Source organism: Colobus angolensis, unplaced genomic scaffold, assembly GCF_000951035.1.
Source record: "Colobus angolensis palliatus isolate OR3802 unplaced genomic scaffold, Cang.pa_1.0 Scaffold31, whole genome shotgun sequence".
Classification (NCBI taxonomy): domain Eukaryota; kingdom Metazoa; phylum Chordata; class Mammalia; order Primates; family Cercopithecidae; genus Colobus; species Colobus angolensis.
In genome coordinates this window covers 11,722,606-11,742,185 of record NW_012116377.1, presented here as the reverse complement: position 1 = coordinate 11,742,185, position 19,580 = coordinate 11,722,606, and the positions used below count along the sequence as shown (strand labels likewise).

Here is a 19,580-nt window from a genome sequence, read left to right as displayed (position 1 = left end):
GGAGGTGGAGGTTGCAGTGAGCTGAGATCACACCACTGCACTCCAGCCTGGGGACAGAGCAAGACTCCGTTTCAAATAAATAAATAAGTAAAAAGTGCATACACTAATAGGTTTTACTGTGAAAGCAGGGGGAGTAGAGTGCTAAACCCTGTTAGTGTAAAGAAAGTCAATAGTTGATGCAACAAATGAAGAGCCAAAAATGCAATATAAGCATGATATTTAGATACAGAGGAAATACTGAAGTAAGCTAAAAGGTTTGAAAGCAAATTGCCTCAGAAGAAATGGGGTTGATGTAGTACTACTCTTAGCTTTTCCCACCAAACATTGTAGAATTTAGTGACTAATTAAATATGTGCCATATAACTTTATTTTTAACCCAAACCCCAAAACGTATTTTTGTTTTGATTTAAGGCAAAAACATATTCCTTTATGCAATCCATTCACTCCTCTAGTCTAGATACTAGACTAGAGGTATCCTAGAATGGATCATCAGAAAACTGTGTGCTTGGGACTGCATTTTAGCTCCTTGGAGTGGTAGTTTTAGTGAACTGGACATAATTCTTTTGCTATGCACTTACATTAAGGGACAGCTAAATAAAAACCCTAAAAAACACATTATTATATTTACTGTAGAGAAGTAATGGATGTTTCACAACTGCATAGTGTTCTCTTTATGGGAGCACAGAAGAAATTTCTTATAGGCCTCAATACTTAAAGACTATTCTTGTCTTGAGTAGGTGATTTTTCTTTCTCCTTTTCTCCTAGACAATGAATACTGCAGTTCATGCACATGGTTTTCATTCCCTCTTTCTGATGGCTAATAGAAACCTCAGAGCAAACTATGGATCCCGCTTTCTAACACAGTACAGGACGTAGTAACTTCCCCTTGGGACACTAACCTTACACCTGGTTTAATCTTTTTCTAGCCTATCCTCTTTTTCTCTTCCATCTCAGTCCCTTTTATTTTACCTTGAAAAACTGTTTATATGCTACCCCAAATCATTTTCAAAACGAGGAGTGCATAGATAAATACAGGCACCCCTAGAGATATGCCATCTGCTTAGTCAATTCTATGCTAAAGATGTACAAAGAAGTATAAGACATGACACTTACCAGGAGTTTGCAATCTAATTGGGGAAATAAAAAACAGTGTATAGAAATTAAACACACGCGCGCGTGCACACACACACACACACACACACACACAATATGGCAATATGGGACAAATGGTAAGTAAAGTACTAGGGAAGTACAAAGGCAAAAGACAATCAGGCAATCACGAAATGTAAGCAGAGGATTTGAGCTCTGGAATGACCTTTAAATAGTGGGAAACAGATACTCAAAAAAGGAAAGCAATTGGGAGAACATTTTGGCTGCAGATGATAATATGGGTAAGTAGGAAGTACCAGGTATGATTATTGCGTACTGAGTAGATCAGTTTGGTGTGAATGAAGGGTATGAGTAAGGAGCAGTAAAAGGGAATGCTGGAAAGGTATGGATAAATTATAGGGTCTTGACTGGGTGCGGTGACTCACACCTGTAATTCCAGCACTTTGGGAGCTGAGGCAGGTGGATAACCTGAGGTCAGGAGTTCAAGACCAGCCTGGCCAATATGGTGAAACCCCATCTCTACTAAAAATACAAAAATTAGCTAGGTGTGGTGGTGCATGTCTGTAGTCCCAGCTACTTGGGAGGCTGAGGCAGGAGAATTGCTTGAACCTAGGAGACGGAGGTTACAGTGAGCCAAGATTGTACCACTGCACTCCAGTCTGGGTGACAGAGCAAGACTCCATCTCAAAAACAAACAAACAAACAAAACAAAACAGGGTCTTAAATGCCAGACTAAAGGGGGTTTGAATACTAAGTCTATTCTAGAGATAGTATAACTTTTAAATATTTTTAAGTAGTGCAGTAATAAAATAGGGTTTCAGAAAGACTTATTCGGCCATGGTCTGAAAATACTGGAGAGATGATAACCTGGAAGCAACATTATTACAACAGTTTAAGGATAAAGTACTAGCGCTTATCTTAGGATGTTGAAGATGGAAAAGAAAAATATTTGAGGCACATTGTGAATAAAAGAGTGATACATCTTGAGGGTTAAATAAAATAAAATCACAGTTATGAGCCTTTAAGAACAGAATAATATGACTGTGAATTACAGAAACATGAAAATAAAAAAGTTGGCTTGGCTGTAACTATCCAGCAGACAAAAATGTGCAAAGTTGAGTGTGCAGTGTTTATAACAGATAAGAATAATAAAGCAATTCACGGAATTAAACATAGTTAGCTAATTCAGAATCTATCCTAACAGCTCCAGGAAAAAAGATTTTGACTTAGAAGATAATGAATACCAGCATATCATAAATTACAGTTTGAGGCACATACCGTCCTGATGAATAGAACCTTTTGCATTTACATTCTGAAAAGACAGACAAAAGGCCAAGCTCTCAGGGCAAAGTCAACTGAACTCAAATTATTTAAAAAATATAAACAGGTATGCGTATGTTGGAAGTCAAAACCACAACTGAACAGAAGGGCTTTGTTCAGATTACAGAAGGGGAAAGACTGTCTATAAATATAGGATATTAAGTGAAATAGGAATGAATACAATTACCTACAATGAAAAGGAAAAACTGACTCTACAGTTAGGGGAAATAATCTTTTCACTAGAGCTAATCTTAAAAATTAGAATTTTCAGATTCTGGGTATGGGTCACATTTCAAAATGGAAAACCCAGCCTTTCAAAACTCCATTTATTTCCTATTTGGCCTATTTTCCTACAAATACAAAGCCTTGACAGAGTTAAGAGACTATCATGAAAGTGAAGACAGTAACGTTGCAAAGTAGAATCCCCTAACAAGCCAAGAGTGGTGGCTCAAGCCTGTACTCCCAGCTATTTGAGAGGCTGAGGCAGGAGGACTGCTTGAGCCCAGGAGTTCAGTAGAATCCCCTGACAACCTGGCTTGGCTCATACAATTCATTTTTGCCCCTGAATCGTGGGAGACCTGGATTAAACTCCTGGCTCCTACTATCAATGCTGTCAAATGTCAGCATTAGGAAGCCTCTTTAGCTTTTTCTCCCATTGGAAATGTTGGGTATTAAAAGGAAGTGGGTAAATGGTTCAGCTTGCAAATAAAACTTTACAAAAAAGTCATTTAAACTTATTTAAAGAAACTCTTTTTACATTTAACTTTTTTTTTATTTTTGACAAATTAGGGTTGAGTTACCCATGAGATGAACTGAATCCTTCCTGCTCCAAATTCTACCAGATAATCTATTGCTAAATTGTAAGCAAGGCACTAAATGGTAACACTTCCATTGTAAGAAGGCGCTAAGTGATCCTTTTGCTTTCTTTCAGTTAAGCTATGACAAATTCTGGAAACATTACATGTGTCTTTGTGTATATCAAATATATAAAACAGCTTTCCACCTCTTAGTCCTTTTATAACAAATGGAGAGTTTTGTGCCAAGGAAATTTCTGATTTTTTTCTCTAATGGTATTGGCAGGTTTCGCAATTTAAATCATGTTTCTGTGTTTCTCTAGGACCAAACAGAACCTGTGGGATATAATACTTCCCCTGAGTGCCCAGATAATATGTATAAGAATGTGTTTATCCTTTTCTGTAAAAATAAATTTAAAGAAAGGTTCAAAAACTCTTAAACAGATCAGAAAGAAAGAACTAGCTACTCACTAGTCTGTCTCTGTCATTTTGGAGTGAAGACATAGCTTTTTTTAAACTCTGTACTTCAGCCAGGCTGGTGACAGGTTGAGCTGCAGACCTCTGCTTCCCTTCCTCTGACTTTCGAAATTTCTCCAGCTCATTCCACAGGTGATCTCTCTCATTCTGTAGACTGGCCATAGCCTTGGAAAAGGACTGCACTTGGTTATAAGAATCTTCTAGTTGTGAGGACAAGTGAAGCAGTTGCTCATCTTTGGATAGGAGCTGTTGGTTAAGTTTCTCAAGGTGAGACAAGCTGTTCTCCTCAGGCAAGTCCATTGAAAAGGTGGTTTCAGAAAGAAGAGCATGTCTTTCTCTGTTTAAGAGTCCCTGTTGTTCTTTCAACTGTGCCAGTTCCTTCAGACTGGCATCATATTTCCTTTTCAGTTCATCAAGTTCCTCATTGGCATGATCTCTACTGTTTTGCAAGGAACTCATAGACCTTCCAAAAGACTGAATTTGTGCTGTGAGATCTTTATTTTCTTTGGTGACCATGAGTAACTTCTGTTCCATCTCCACCAGATCTCTTGCTAGTTCTGCTACTCTCTCTTCTGCTGTTTCAGTTTCATTTCTCATTATCCCTGCATCATGATGAAGATGCTTTAATTCTTTCTTCAGTTTATCTTCAATTTCACCTACCTTCTTGGCAGCTTCCTTTTGAACACAAACCAATTCTTCTTCCAGTTCTGTAATTCTCTTTTGAGAGGAGGAAAGCAAAGCACTTAACCTCTGTAGCTCTTCTTCTTTTACTTTTAACTGGGCATGATAGATTCCTAAAGTACCTTCTTCTTGCAAGGCTGTTACTTGTCTCGTTAGCTGGGATACAGACACTTTCAAACTCTCAATCTCTTTAGATAAATCTCGTTTCTCCTCTTGCAGGGCATTAGAGGACCTCTGCAGATCCTCATTTGCTTCCTCAGATTGCTTCAGCTTTTCTTCTAATTTAGCATATTTATTTTTCAGCTCCTTATTTTGCTGAAGTTGAGCTTCAAGAAGTTGCTTTTGTTGGCTGTCCTTTATTGATATCACTTGGTTCAGGTCTTCTCTATATTGGATCAGTTCTGCATCTAGCTTGGCATTCTCAGAATTGAGATCATCCATATGACTTCTCAAGCCTCGTATTTCTTCTTTAAGCTTATTATTCTCAGCAGCAGCCTCTTGGATGAGTTGGTCTTTTTCCAAGATTACAGAGAGATGTCGCTCTTCTAGCTGCTGATAGTCACCCACTATGCGGTCTCGATCATTTTGGAGAGAAGACATGGATTTAACAAAGGAATCCAACTGTGCCTTTTGCTGAATGTTTTCCTTTTTGATGGTGTTCAGTGTTTCCATGAGCTGATTGGTTTTGTCAACAGCCTTCTTGTTCTCCTCTTCTAAAACAATATTCTCCTCTTCCTCCTGAGACAGCAGGTTTTCCAGCTCTTTAATTTCTTTATCATGTTGCTGACGCAGTTCAGCAATAGCTACTTGGATTGCCTCTTCCTTGCCAGAAAGCAGGCTTATCATCTTTTGCTCTTTCATATTTATTTCTTCATGCAGCCTACTCGTCAGTTCTCTAGAGGCCTGAAGATCAGTCTCCAGTTGTTCATAACTGAACTTAGAATTTTGAATATCAGCCTCTTGCTGCCTTATGATCCCTTCCAAGTTTTCTTTTTGTTCCTTACATTTTTCTAAAGAGTTACTTAAATCAGTCAACTGGTCTTTGAGAATCTTAAGTTCTGATTCCAACTTAGCTAATTCATTCTGAGAATTGTGGTATAGGTGGCGTGTCTCTTCTAGCTGGGACAAAAGTTCCTTGTTTTCCCCCTGTAGAGTATCACAGACCTTCTGTTGAAGCTGGACCTCTGTCTGGGCCTTGGACTCCCAAATCTGCTTGTCATGTTCAAGCCTGAAACAGAGAGAAAGTCATTAGCTACAGATTTCAAGAAAAAAACTATGTTTCCCAAAGAACAAATACTATAACATGTACTCAATAGATTTACAAATGAATTAACATTCATAACAGGTGTTAAATGTTTTACTGAAGACGTATTAGTTCTCTGTACCTACATGTTTATCTACTGAGTGCTATGTATTAAAGGTATATCACACCTAAGGGTTCATATATTTAAGTCATAAACTCCAAAATATGTCACTTATTTTAGTGACATGGTTTTCGACATTCTGAAAAGTAACATTTTCTCCTACTTTATTCTACTTTGCTCCAGACAAGCTAATGTCTGGCTCTCTAAGGGATAATCTTGATATGAAAGGCAGTGAGGAAATCTATTTTAGAACAAAAGGGTCCTATTAGAAGCAAGGAATACAAAGGATGAGAGACATTGTTAGTTCTAGAGCTTAAAAAGTGATATAAAATTGAAATTTGAGAAAAAATAACTCTACAAGGCATATGCAGTATCAATTAATGTGGACTACAGGAAGGAGAAAAGATGAGACTATCTAGGACACCAAGGCAATTAATTTGAGAGTACTGTGCTAAAAATCCAGGCAAGAGTAGTTGAAATGGAAATGAAAAGAAATATAGAGGCCAGGTGTAGTGGTTCATGCCTGTAATCCTAGCACTGTGGGAGGCCGAGGAGGGTGGATCACCTGAGGTCAGGAGTTCGAGACCAGCCTGGCCAACATGGTGAAACCCTGTCTCTACTAAAAACACAAAAAATTAGCTGGACATGGTGGCAGGCTCCTGTAATCCCAGCTACTCGGAAGGCTGAGGCAGGAGAATTGCTTGAACCCAGGAAGCAGAGGTTGCAGTGAGCCAAAATCACGCCATTGTACTCCAGCCTGGGTGATAAGAGCAAGACTCCATCTTAAACAAAACAGAAATAAAGAAATCTCTCAATAGAAAGATGGGAAGAGAAGATGTGAACTTTTCATGTTCATGCAGTTGTAGCAGGATTGTTCTTTGCCAAAAAAAGAGTAGATGTGAGAGGGAATATATCTCCCATGGGAATTTATGCCAAAATTAGTCCCGTTGTCTAAAAGGAAACAGAAATAGTTTAGAGACTTTCTTTGCTTCCAGTTACGTCTGGAGGAGGAAAAAATTCACTACTCATTTACCTGGAAATGTTAATCTTTAATTCCTCCATATGGATGGACATCTGTCTAAGCTGATCCTTTAGAACACTGCAATTCTCTTCTTTGAGTCTAATTTCTTCTTCTTTGGTTTGAATCGCATCACTAAACTTCCTCTCCCATTTCTTAGCTTCATCTATTACCCTGTCGCGATCATCCTGGAGGGAAGACATGCTCTTAGTAAAGGCTGCAAGCTGGGCCACAGTACTGTCCAAGTTTTCCTGAACTTGCTGAATTTCCTTGTCTTTCGTGTTCAAAGTAACCTGAATCTCTCCAACTGTCTCTTCCAAGTGGACTTTTTCTCTGCGCAAAGCATCCAGCTTCTCTTGCATATTCTTCTTCTCTTTCAGGTGCTTCTCTTCTGCCTGTTCCAGTCTTCGCTCAAGATCTTCATCTTTTTGTTTCATTTGGCTTTTAACTGATTCTTTATTTGACTGGAGTTCCTTTTTCAACTTGAGATTGTCTGCTAGGACCCTTGCTGCTTCACTTTGAGTGTCATCTAGCAGGACTTTGAAGCTAGCTAATTCTGCTTGTGCCTTTTTGCGGTGTTCAACTGCTTGAGCCAGATTTTCTTTGGTTATTTCCAAATCTTTTTGAGATTCAGTTTGAACAAATTCTAGAGCCTTAACAGTTCTCTCCAGAGCACTAATTTTCTCTTGATACCTGATGCAGTCCTTCTGTAGCTGCTTTACTTCTTGTTGTTTTTCTTTTAACAGTTCCTGAAGTTCCTTTGCATGGCTTTTATTTCCAGGTTCTTTCTGAGCACCTTGTATTTTCTCCAAATATTCCTTTCGTATTTCTGATTCCACCTTAGTTTTTTCCTTGACTAATTGCTGCTTTTCTTCTTCCAATTCACTCACACACTTTTTAAGGTTCTTCATTTCAGATTCCAATAGCTCATTTTTTATTTGGGCATCTGTAACATCCTGACAATAATTCCCAATGCTTCCATTAAGTTCTGCTAATTGATTCATAAGCCTCTCTTCCAAATCATCTTTCTCTTCTTCTGCTGTCTCCTTTAGTTTGGTAACTCTGGAGAGTTCTTCTTGGATTTGCTGATTTAACAGGTTCATTTTGCTTACTTCTTCCTGAAGCAGTTTTAGTTCACCATCCTTTGTCGATATCTGACTCAGTAAGGCATTTCTCTCATTTTCTAGAGACTGGCTAAATTCCTTGTTTTTCTGCTTCTCCTCCTCTAATCCATCAATTCTTTCTTTGAGCTGATCAATCTGCTGTAGGTAGTTATTAATTTCATCATGTGAGCTGATATCCTCACTTACAGCAGGGTTGGCACTGTTCTCTGAAGGAACCGATTCTGAACATGCAGGCCTTGTGCTCATACTCAGAGAGTCTTGATCTTCAGTCTCACCAGGTATAGACTGTGTGGCCTCTTCCATGACATTCATTTGGTTATTGTGTTTCTCGGTGGCCTCTAGGTTAGCTTGTTTAGATACATTACTTTCTAACTGATGCTTTAAATCTTGAACCTCTTCACTTAGAGAGTCTTTCTCAGACATTAAAGACTGAAACTTCTTAGAAAGGGTTTCATACTCCATTTTGACCCTTTCAAGTTCTTCTTTCATGCTGGCATTGGAAGAAAGAAGTGTTTCCATACACTCTTTAGCTGTACCTCCTGCAGGGTGCACCTCTGCCCTAAGCCTGTCATTCTCTTCTTCCAGCTCTAGGATTTTCTGCTGTTTAGATTTAGCAAACTTTCTCATCTTTTCTTTCATTTCCTCCATTTCTTTCTCAGCTTCCTGTAACTGCTTTTCTGTCTCCTTCTTGTTTGCCTCTGTGCTTCTTAACTTGCCATACAGTTCTTGTTTCTCTTGCCTCACAGCTTCAACCACGTGCTGAATCCTTTCTGCTTCATTACTAACATTCTCATAGGACTGCAGAAGAATTTCATACTCTTTTTGTAGTTCCTTGTGTTTCTCTTGCCACTCACTACTTTCTGCAATCTTAGAAGATTTCAAAGATTCAATTTCCTTCACTAACTTTTCCTTGTCTTCAGTAAGACCCTCTAGAGCTAGTTTTAGACTTTCACAGGAGCCACTGAGACTTTGATTTTCCAATAAAGACCTGTCCATTTCTGTAATGAGTTTGTCTCTTTCTTCTTGAAGAAGAGCTAACCTTCCTAAGACTATATCTTTTTCTTTATTTTGAGCAGAAACATGGCTTTCCACATCTGCCAGAGACTTGGTGAGATGTTCAATGGTACCTCTGGCCAAAGACAATTCCTCTTGGAGACTTTTGTTTTCTTTTAGTGCTTCTTTTCGGGAAATAAGGGCAGCTTGCAGTTTCCTTTGTATTTGTTGCTTTGCTCTACTTTCTTCTTCAATCTCTTCTGGTTTTTGCTTCATTTCACAAAGTTCCACCTGTAGCTGCTTTATCCTCTCATCATGCTCTTTGGCTTGCATTTCTAGCTGTGTATGCAGAGCCTTAATTAAATCTTCCTGTTCTATTATCTCTGTCTGTATTTTAGTGAGAGCTGCTTCTTTCTCACGAAGTTGTCCAGAAAGGTAGCTAACGTCTTCTTCCTTTTTGCTTATGAGTTTTTGCAGTTCATCTAGCTCAGGTTGCAATTCTCTTAGATGTTCTAGACCAGCAATTTGTAGTTGGCTGCTTTCCAATTTCTGCTGCAGGCTTTCTGCACGCACTTCAGCTTCATGGGATGCTGTCTTTAGACTCTCAATTTCTAAACCCTGTTTATTTATCTGGTCTTGTAACTGAAATACCTCTTCTGATTTTTTAGTAAGTTCACTTGTTGTAGAACTAATTTTCAATTCTAACTCTTCTTCCTCAGTCTCTATTTCCTTTAGCTGGGCCTTAATCTGTGCAACAGAAGTTCCGCCCTGCACAGCACTCGCATCTTCAGAATGAGAAGGCCAGTCTGGGCACAAGTTGGACTCTAAAACAGGTTGAGTGTGATGCTGTTCTGTGGCTTTGAATAAAGGTTCTTCTAAACCTGGAGTGGGAGAGCACCATTCCTGCTGGTCAGGGCTTGGGAGCTTTCTGTCTATGGATTCCCTTACTTGAATCTGGAGTTGCCTTAGCTGGTCTCCAATATTCTCATTTTCCTTGCTTTGCTCATCAAACTGTTCTTGCAAGCGATTGTAGTCATCTTTCTGTTGCTTTAGCTCCTCCCTAAGATGTCTTTCTTTTTCCTGTGCCTTTTTAAGAATTGCCTTGCGGGAGGTTAAGGCTTCCTGTAGCTTCTTTTGAAGTTGCTCCTTTTCTTTTTCAAGGGCTAGTATCTTTTCTTCTACTTCTGGTTTCCAGTGTTCACCACTATCTGTACCAGGTGGACTTATCACCACTGTTTCCTTTACAAGTGCTATGGAGTCCCCATCACTTGCATCCGTGTTACTTGTGGTTAACTTCTGGATAATTACTTGGTTTTCACTGATTTCTGCTTGGAGCAAATCTATTTGGTTTGTTTTATCTTGCAAGGTCTGATTCATCTGTTTGACCAGAGCCTGTAATTGCTCTTCAGCTGCCATCTTTTCTTCCAAATCCTTCCTTATATGCTCTAGTTCCACTTCTTTCTCAGATATTGTCTGTTTTAAAGAAATTTCTATTTCTTGGCACTTAGAAGTCACACATTTTTCTGAGTATTCTTTGTTTTCTTTATCTTCTTCCACTTCTCCCCTCTCACTCTCACTGAGTGGGATCTCTTTCTTAGATTCATCTTTCAAGTTGGCTAATTCCTCTTCCAATCTACTGACTCTTTGAAGAAGCTCCTTTCTGTTAATAAGAGCTGCCTGGAGCTTTCTCTTTCTCTGCTCATTTTCTTTCTTCAGAAGGTCAAATTCATGCTGGAGTTCTTCCTTACTTATTAGTCCTGCTGGGCTCATCTCATCATAATTTTGTTTAAGGCCAGTAGCAACTTCATTATCTTCTTCTATTTGCTCTTTTTTTGCTTCCTCAGCTCTGGATAATAAATTTAGCTGTTCTTTAAGAGTCTTAATTTCAACCCCAAGAGAAAACTTCTCTTCATTAAGCTGAACCATTTTCTCAGTCATACTAAAGCTGATTTCTGTCACTTGTTGATCCTTCTCCTCGATGGTTTGTTGTAGGGTTTCCACATCTCTCTTTTTCTCTAGTAAGAGTTGATCCATTTTTGCTATTTCAAGTTCCTTCTGTGAAAGAGCCTGGGACAGTTCTTCGACCTTACCTGAGATATGCCTCACACGTTCTGCTCCCTCAAGCACTTCACTTTCCTTATTTTGCAGCTGGCTTTGCAGGCTTCTTATCAGGGTACTCTGCTCAGAAAACTGAAGTTGCACATCATCCAGTTCATTCTGTAAAACTTCAATTTTCACATCTTTAGATTTGGCTTCTATGCTGAGACTATGGATCTGTTCAGTGAGCAGGTTGTGATGAGCAGTTTGGCTTTCATAGTCAAGTCTTCTTTGCCTTTCTGCTTCTGCAAGGTTCATTTCCAGTTGCTTTACCTGAGCCCTCAATTCTGTTACTACACTAAGTTCCTTCACCTGAGCGAGAAGCTGGTCTCTTTCTTCAGACAAAGCAGTGAATGCACTGCTGTTGTTGTCAGCATTTTTCTTAAACTCCTCAATCAACTGGTTTAGGTTGCTAATTTCCTTAGCTTTCTCATCTAAATTTTTCTCATAGATTTCTTGTGCTTTATGAAAGTTTAGCTCAAGCTCCAAAATTTGACTTTTTAACCTTTCCAACTCATCCTGATGACACTGACCAATATCTGGTACAGCAGAAAGGGATTTATCACAATCTTGCTTTGTTGATTTCAATTCTACTCCAGCATCATTTAAAGATATTTCCTCAGATGTTCTATTTTGATGTTCAGTGCTTGCCTGTTCTTTCTCAACTGCTGGAAGACTGCTCTCTTCATTTGGCATTAAGGGAAAATTTTGCCCTGTATTTTCAAGAAATACTTTCATTTTAATTGGAGCTATTCCCTCACCCTCCATCTGTTTCATTTCTTTCTGGTCAAGGACCTCATGATCCTCTTCCTCAGCCCTTTTCCCCTGGAGCTGTAATTTAAGAAATGCAATTTCCTCTTGAGCTTCTTTCATTTCCAACAATAAAACTGATAATTCTTTATGTTTCTGAGAAAATGTGTTTTCTAGAACATCTTGTCCACTTTCCTCAGTAGAAGAGCTCCTCTTGTTGGCATTATCAACAATGCTGATCTATTTTTAAAAAAAGAAAAAAAAAGCTTTAATCAAATGTTTTATAACATTAAAAAAAAATCCCAATTAAAAACTTGTATTTCATCTTCTAAAATTTCAGACTTTTTGGTCAAAAACTTCTTTGTACCATAACACTACTAAATCCTTTTAAAATCAGTTTGTCTTTCCCAACTGGACCTCCAAGGGCACTCTGCCAATCCTTCACTGAAGTCAAGCCCTATTCATAAGAACTAAGGAAACCTGGAATTTATTTTCTAGAGATTCCTTACATGAGAAGCCTTTTTTTTCTTCAGAATAAAACTCCTAATTGATTAAAAAAAAAAAAAAAGTAAGCAGATCCTTTTGTTAGGAAGCCACATTATTCCTCAAGGGCATGTATGATTCTATCACTGACTTACTGATTAGAAGAACACAGCTAACTAAGCACAACACAGCTAACAATAATCTTAAATCAACAGAATGATACTAAGCAACCATACACTTCTTATAGTAATTTTCAGATTATAAAAAGGGTCATTCTCCAAAGATCCCTTTTTATTTAATCTTAGTAGAACTGTGCCAATCTTACGTCTTCACTGAGAAACTCTTCTAAGATGAACAAAGAAGTTGAGACAGATGATAATCCAGTACAAAAAAATGGGTTATCAAATCCCAAATTAGTAGCTACCATATTTGTGTTGCTTTAGGACAATGAATTCTAATATTCAGAAACAAGTAACAATAAATGAGATATAATAACCATTATGAATCTCTTTAATAGATCTTACTCTATAGGTAATGTACTTCTCTGACAACACTAGAAAATTATAGATGTGTTTTCATATGAAGCTACCTTCTCTTAATCTAGTTCATGTTCTGATTATATTAAGAACACATCACTTACCTCACTGACTTCTCTATCTGCTTCCCCAGTTCTATTCTGAGCCTCCAGAAAAGTAATCTGAGAAGATAGTTTTTCTGAAAGTCACAAAATAAGTATCTTTAGAAGATATATGTGGGGTGTATGAACAAACAGGATTGCATGTGAAGCTATTTGAAATGCATGAAATAAGTTTTTTGAAAAATAAAATAGTTTGGGAGAGGTAAAAGCCTCATTAAAATAAAGAAGTGGCAAGAGGATATGATTACATGAGACAGAAGATAGAACAGTACTAGGTGATGATAATGAACCTGAATGAAGTATACTAAATAGTGGAAGGTTTGAAAGGAGGATGCCAGGGTGCAGGACATAGAGCAGCTATTTCTGTGGCATAATCCAGAACTTCTAGGACAATATATATAATTTATCCATAATCCTACTATGTTTGTAATCTATATTTTGCATTAATATAGCACTTACAATGTTCTTCAATGTTCATAAAGATATCAAATTTTAGCACTAAAAGAGAGCTATCCTATCTCCTCAATGATCATATAAGGAAACAAAGAAATGACATGACCCGAAAGGTTATGCAGCTAGTTCAGGGAGCTGGGATTAGAATCCAAGTCTTTGGAGTTTTAACCCAAGTTCTGTTACAATGTGTATATATTGAGCATCGATATCAATATCCTCAAGAAGCTTATATTCTTTCTAAGATAAAACAGATAAACCAAAGGAAAAAATATATATATATATTTTACACTGTATCCAAATGTCTTAATGTGACCTACAGGAACCCTTATGCTTTGACCCTACTAATTCTCCAACCTCCTCTTCTTGTATTGCACTCTTTTTGTTCACTCTGCTCCAAAAACACTGGCCTGTTTTCTCTTCTGCAAACTTATCAAGTTCATTCATCCCTGAGGACATTTGTACTGCCTGCAATGCTCTTTGCTTAGCCTCTTTGCATGGCTGTCCCCTTTTCATCATTCAGATTTAAAGTCCTAGGAAAGGCCTACTCTCATTACTCCAATTCTGCGTTCCTCTTCTCCAAGGCATACTTGAAATACCCTGTTTTATTTTTAGCCTAATACTTATCATTCTCTGAAATTTTCTTATGTGTATAAACAGGTTTGTAGTCTGTCTTCCCCTCCAATATGTTCATAGCTATATCCCCAGGAACGACAATAGTGCCTGGCACATAGGAAAGGCACCATAGATGAGACAAGTGAATTCAAGACACTATATAATATGTTCAGACATTTCACAAGATTACTTGAAAAAGAGGTACAGTGGTAGAAATGTCAGTGCAAAAGATGAGTTGAAAAGAACATGACATACAAGGTAAAAGTAATCTATGAGGCCAGACACAAAAACCAATATAGAAAACCCTAAGGTCAGTGATCCCTGCAGGAAAGAGCAAAGGAATGGAACCCATATAATACCTCCAAACCATGTGAAGCTACATGGACAGGACAGATTGTTTGCAAAACTGCAAAATAAGCATCATGGATAAGGTCTCAAAGAAGTGCTCTGAATGGGTTAAATAATGAGCTGAATTTGTGGTGCTCTTTACTTATTAGAAATAGTGGGAATCATCTAATACAAGTGTATAAGCTTCCATTTAGATCTAAGTGGAAAACTGTAAAATGGTTATGTTAGAAATACTGGCTCTAGAGTTTAATAAAAGTTTTACAACCTTTACTTGCTATTCATTCTCACTCCTAGATGATAAAGTGTAGTAGTCAGTTAATCCAAGATGAATTAGATCAACAAAGCATTAACGACACGCTACTAAATCCATAAAGTCTACATGAAGCATATGATAAGTGGAAGGAGACACATCTTCATTCTCACTAACTGTTCACACGCAATCCAATAGGATATAATGGTAAGTTCAGTTCAATCGAACAAAACTTTATTCAGTAGCCATTATTTGCCAGGTAGTATACTTGTTTTGGGTAAAGCAAAGATAGAAAAAAAAAAAAATGGCCCCTGCCTTTGAAGAGCTTATAAACTTTAAGAGCTTATAGTAAAAAAGACAAACATATAAACAGATCATTTTAATACAATGTTAAAAGTATACAAGGATATTATGGAAGCACACAAAAAATCATTTAACCCAACTTTTGGGGATCAGCACCAAATTCATGAAAAAGATAATACACTAGTCAAGGCCTGAAAGATGAGTAAGAATCATCCAGACTAAAGGAAAGGAGCAGGATTGTAAGTAGGGTACAGCACAAGCATAAACCACTCACTCACAACATAGTTTCTACCTTTAAACCTTTATACTGATCTCTGTTACCTCATCCCACAAATTTATTACCAGAAAGTCCTTTCTTTCTTCATTTTACCTATTTTAAAAATCATCTTATTAAGGTCTTGTTCAAGCCATACTTCCTATAGGATACGATGACCATTCCAAAATGATCATGAGTTACAAAGAAATCCTGCAGCACGTATAGTCCATAATGCAAAATGTTATGTAAACACTGATACTATGCTCTAATTGTTTAATGTGTATTAATTTTATCTTTGATAGTTACCAGCTCTATTATCTAAATCTTTATTATCATGGAATCAGAGAATTCTACATGTTACACATAAATAGTGATAAAAGTAGAGGCACTTGTGGGATAAGAAGACAGAGTATTATGGTTTTCTTTCATACATACCATTCTCAGCTTTCAGCTCCTCCAGCTCTATAGAACTAAGGAGCAAGGCTCCCTTTTCATTCTCTAGTTCTACCACTCTCTTCTGCAAAGAAGCAATATTCTCCTCAGTGACTGCCTAAATTGTAGAAAGACAACAAATTAATGATTCTCCAGTGGAAAATTCTCACACTAATACCCAGATAGCCTCTAGCATTTTTGTCTTCTAAAAGTTCTCCAGCCATGAAAATACTTTAAAAATAACATCTACTTATCTGCCTAGGTAATCTTTGAAGAAAAGTGTTTTATCTAAAGATTTAGAAAAAGAAATAAAGTATTTCACACAAATATCAAGTTCACTAGCTTTTAAATTTAAGATTGAAGCCTGGAATACAAAGATAGAAATTCCAAGTCTATAGCATAAGAAAGAACATTTTCAGGTTCACAAACAAATAATATTAAAAGATTAGATTAATGCCACCAAGTAACATGGTCTCTCTCCTGAAGGAGAATGAACATGAGGAGAGGTTCCACAAAGAGGAATAGAGGCAAAGGAATATGTACCTCTTAAGAAAGGAAGAATATCTATAATTTTTTCCCAAGTATAATAAAAATTCCCTTGGCTTAATTTATACATCCAGAATTTTTGGTTTTCCTAAGATAGGCATATATCTAATTATGCCACATCTTTAGTTTTATGTCTTTACATATTTTTTTATTCTCCATGGGTATTATTCTACACAATTTTCATACAATTATAGAATTTTTAAGCCATGAGGATCTTCACAGCATACTTGACCCCAAAATCTTCATCCGATGTTTAAAATAAATAGCAAGGGATGCATTTAGGGTTTTTATGGCTTTTATTTTGAGAGAAGTTCCCAGTTTGCAGTACACGGGGCAAGTAAAACTCCAATAGAATAGCCACAGATATCTCTGGCTTGAAGAATGAGAAGAAAGAGTTTGGGACAAACATAGCTGCTAGGAAGTGAGGAGGGAGATCAGAGAGAAGAAAAAGAGTTAGGAAGGAGGAGCCCTGAATTCTGTGTATAAACTTAGCTGAAACTGCCAGCTGAACAATGGCACTATGTATTTTTTGAACTGACTTAAAGCAGCCCAGCTAAGGCAAAAATAACTGAACGGAGTTTTGATGCCTCTCTGTCATAGGCCAGAGTTTGGGGTTTGAGTCCAACTTACTGTCTGATAAAAAGTAACTAAAATTTTAGAAATAATAAAATAGAATCTTGAGAACAAAACACAACATCTGGAATTCAAAACAAAACCATTCACACATAAAGAAACAGGAAAGTGTGACCCATTCTCAAGGAAAAAAATGTAATCAACAGATTCTAGCTATAAAACAATGCAGATTTTGTAAGTAACAAACAAGAATTTTAATAAAGAGGCTATTTTATCTATGCTTAGGACATAAATGAATATGCTCATAATGAATAAGAAGAAAGGAAATCTTAGTACGAACAAAGAAAATATAACAATGAACCAGTTTGAAATTCTATAACTAATAAACATAATACCTGAAATGAAAATTTTGATAGGCTTAATAGTAGAATATAGACAACAGAAGAAAGCCTGGTGAACTTGAAGATAATAAATCAACAGAAATTATCCAACCTGAACACGGAAGAATAAAAAAAATTTAAAAAAAATGAATACAACCTCAGGGACATGTGGGACAATATTAAAAGGTTCAATATACGTGTAATTGGAGTACCAGAAGAGATGAGGGACAGAATGGGAAGAAAAAATATTTTAAGAAATGGCCAAAAATTTCTCAAATGTAAGGTTATATATGTAAGAAACTCAACAAAAGCAAGCAAGAGAATGACAAAGAAAACTGTAACTAAGTACATCACAGACAAGGATAAAAGGAAAGTCTTTAAAATCTCCATAGGCAAATGATACTTTACATACAGAGGAACAACAATTCAAATGAATACTGACCAATTTTTAGGGAAAAAATATAGGCCAGAAGGGGAAAACACCTTCTTTAAAGTACTGAAAGAAAGGCTGGATGCGGTGGCTCATGCCTATAAGGCTCACGCCTATAAGGCTGGATACAGTGGCTCACGCCTATAATCCCAGCACTTTGGGAGGCCGATTGGGGGTGGATCACCTGAGGTCGAGAGTTCAAGACCAGCTTGACCAACATGGAGAAACTCTGTCTCTGCTAAAGTACAAAATTAGCCAGGCGTGGTGACTCATGCCTGTAATCTCAGCTACTCAGGAGACTGAGGCAGGAGAATCGCTTGAACCCAGGAGGCACAGGTAGCGGTAAGCCAAGATCGTGCCATTGCACTCCAGCCTGGGTGACAAGAACGAAACTCCATCTCAAAAAAAAAAAAAAAAAAAGTTCTGAAAGAAAAATTGTCAATCCAGAATTATAATATCCAGTAACAAATATCATTCAAGAATAAAAGTAAACTAAGGACATTTTTAGACAAGAAAAAAACTAGGAAAATTTTTTCACAGACAGACCTATACTATAATATTATGGGTTGTTGTAGAGGCTGAAGAAAATGGTATCAAACAGATATCTGATCATCAGAGAGGAAACGGCATTACAAATGGTAAATATGTGGATAAATGTTAAGGTCAATATTTTCCTCTTAATGTCTTTCAAATCTATATAACCATTTTAAGCACAAATATTAAAATTGTGTGCTGAGGCTTATCACTTTTGTTAATATAATACAACAACTGTGGCATAAGGAATAGGGTAAGGGTATATGATTATGAAGATTCTACCTTTTAAGTGAAGTAATACAGTATTAACTCTAAGAAGACTGAAAAGTTAAGGATATATGTTGTACTTCCTAGAGCAACCACTTAAAAAACTTTTGTAAAAAGATATAGCTCAATACCCAATAGAGGACTTTTGCTTCTGCTAAAGACTGAGTAACATGGAACATATTTAACCTCCTACCTGAAACAGTAATAACCAAAACCAGACAAAATAATAAAATAATCATTTTCAGAATACTGGATATCAAGCAACAAAGGATAATTATCTCTGAAAGAGGCAGAAAACAAATAAAGTGATCCCTAAAGCTGACCAAGCTTCATGACTTAAGAGAGGTTTCAGCTGGTGGTCCAAGAAGCGGGAACATAGGCTGAGCCTGGTAGACTCCCCTAAGTTCATGAGACAGAGCTGACAGTCAAGAAAGAGCAAGATGGCTGCAGTTCACAGAACTGAATAGCAGATGGAAAAAGTCACATGCAGAGAAAACTCTGCAGATCTGCAAAGGGACTGAACAAGTGTTCAGTGAAGCACAGAGCAGCACATGAATGTGAGGAAAGCATTCAAGGCTACCTGAACTATCCCTACCTATCTGAAGAGATTAAAGAATAGCACTTGGTGCTCACACAAAACCTAGAAGAGTGTCAGTTATATAGCCAACTGTGAAAAAACACTTCTCAGGGCATTGAGTAAGATACTCAGCAAGGTCTTGCCTCAGGAGTAAGGAATGACTGATCACTGATTCGAACCCTCCTAACAAATCAAAGCAGCAAGATCTGAAAGGACCAAGCTTTTTTCAAAGAATTTAACTGAATCCCATAAAAAAGCTCCAAAATATGTTAACAAAACAAAGATAGAAACAAAGGAGAATCACTTGAACCCGGGAGGCAGAGATTGCAGTGAGCTGAGATTGCACCACTGCAATCCCGCCTGGGCAACAAAGCAAGACTCCATTTCAAAAAAATAAAATAAAATAAAAGATTAAAAGTCCATTAATGAGTTTTGGAACAACTTCAAGTAATCTAATATACATGTAATTGGAATTCCCAAAGCAAAGTAGGGAATCAGAAAAATATATACATTTGACTAATTCATGGCAGAAAATCTTCCAAAACTACAAACACAGAGATTGAAAAAGCTCAATGAACCCCAATCACAAGAAACATGCTATGTCAAGGCACATCATAATTCAAGTGCTCAAAAACAGTGGTAAAATCCTAAAAGCAGGCAGGAAAAAACAGAAAGAGAGAAGCATGACAGCAGATTTCTTATCAAAAACAAAATGCAAGGGCCAGATGCAGTGGCTCATGCCTGTAATTCCAGCACTTTGGGAGGCTGAGG

General features: G+C 37.3%; 1 protein-coding gene across 4 annotated transcripts in view; it reads right to left on the bottom strand.

Moving 5' to 3' along the window:
- Positions 1-19,580, bottom strand: part of GOLGB1 (golgin B1) — an 89,448-nt gene that overhangs the window by 24,822 nt on the left and 45,046 nt on the right. For all 4 annotated transcript variants that reach the window (XM_011950837.1, XM_011950838.1, XM_011950835.1 and 1 more), the window contains 4 exons: positions 15,506-15,620; positions 12,852-12,925; positions 6,780-11,968; positions 3,696-5,610 (listed from right to left, as the gene is read on the bottom strand). In XM_011950837.1, the coding sequence (XP_011806227.1) occupies positions 3,696-5,610; positions 6,780-11,968; positions 12,852-12,925; positions 15,506-15,620 (7,293 nt within the window). The remainder of the gene's footprint in view (positions 1-3,695; positions 5,611-6,779; positions 11,969-12,851; positions 12,926-15,505; positions 15,621-19,580) is intronic.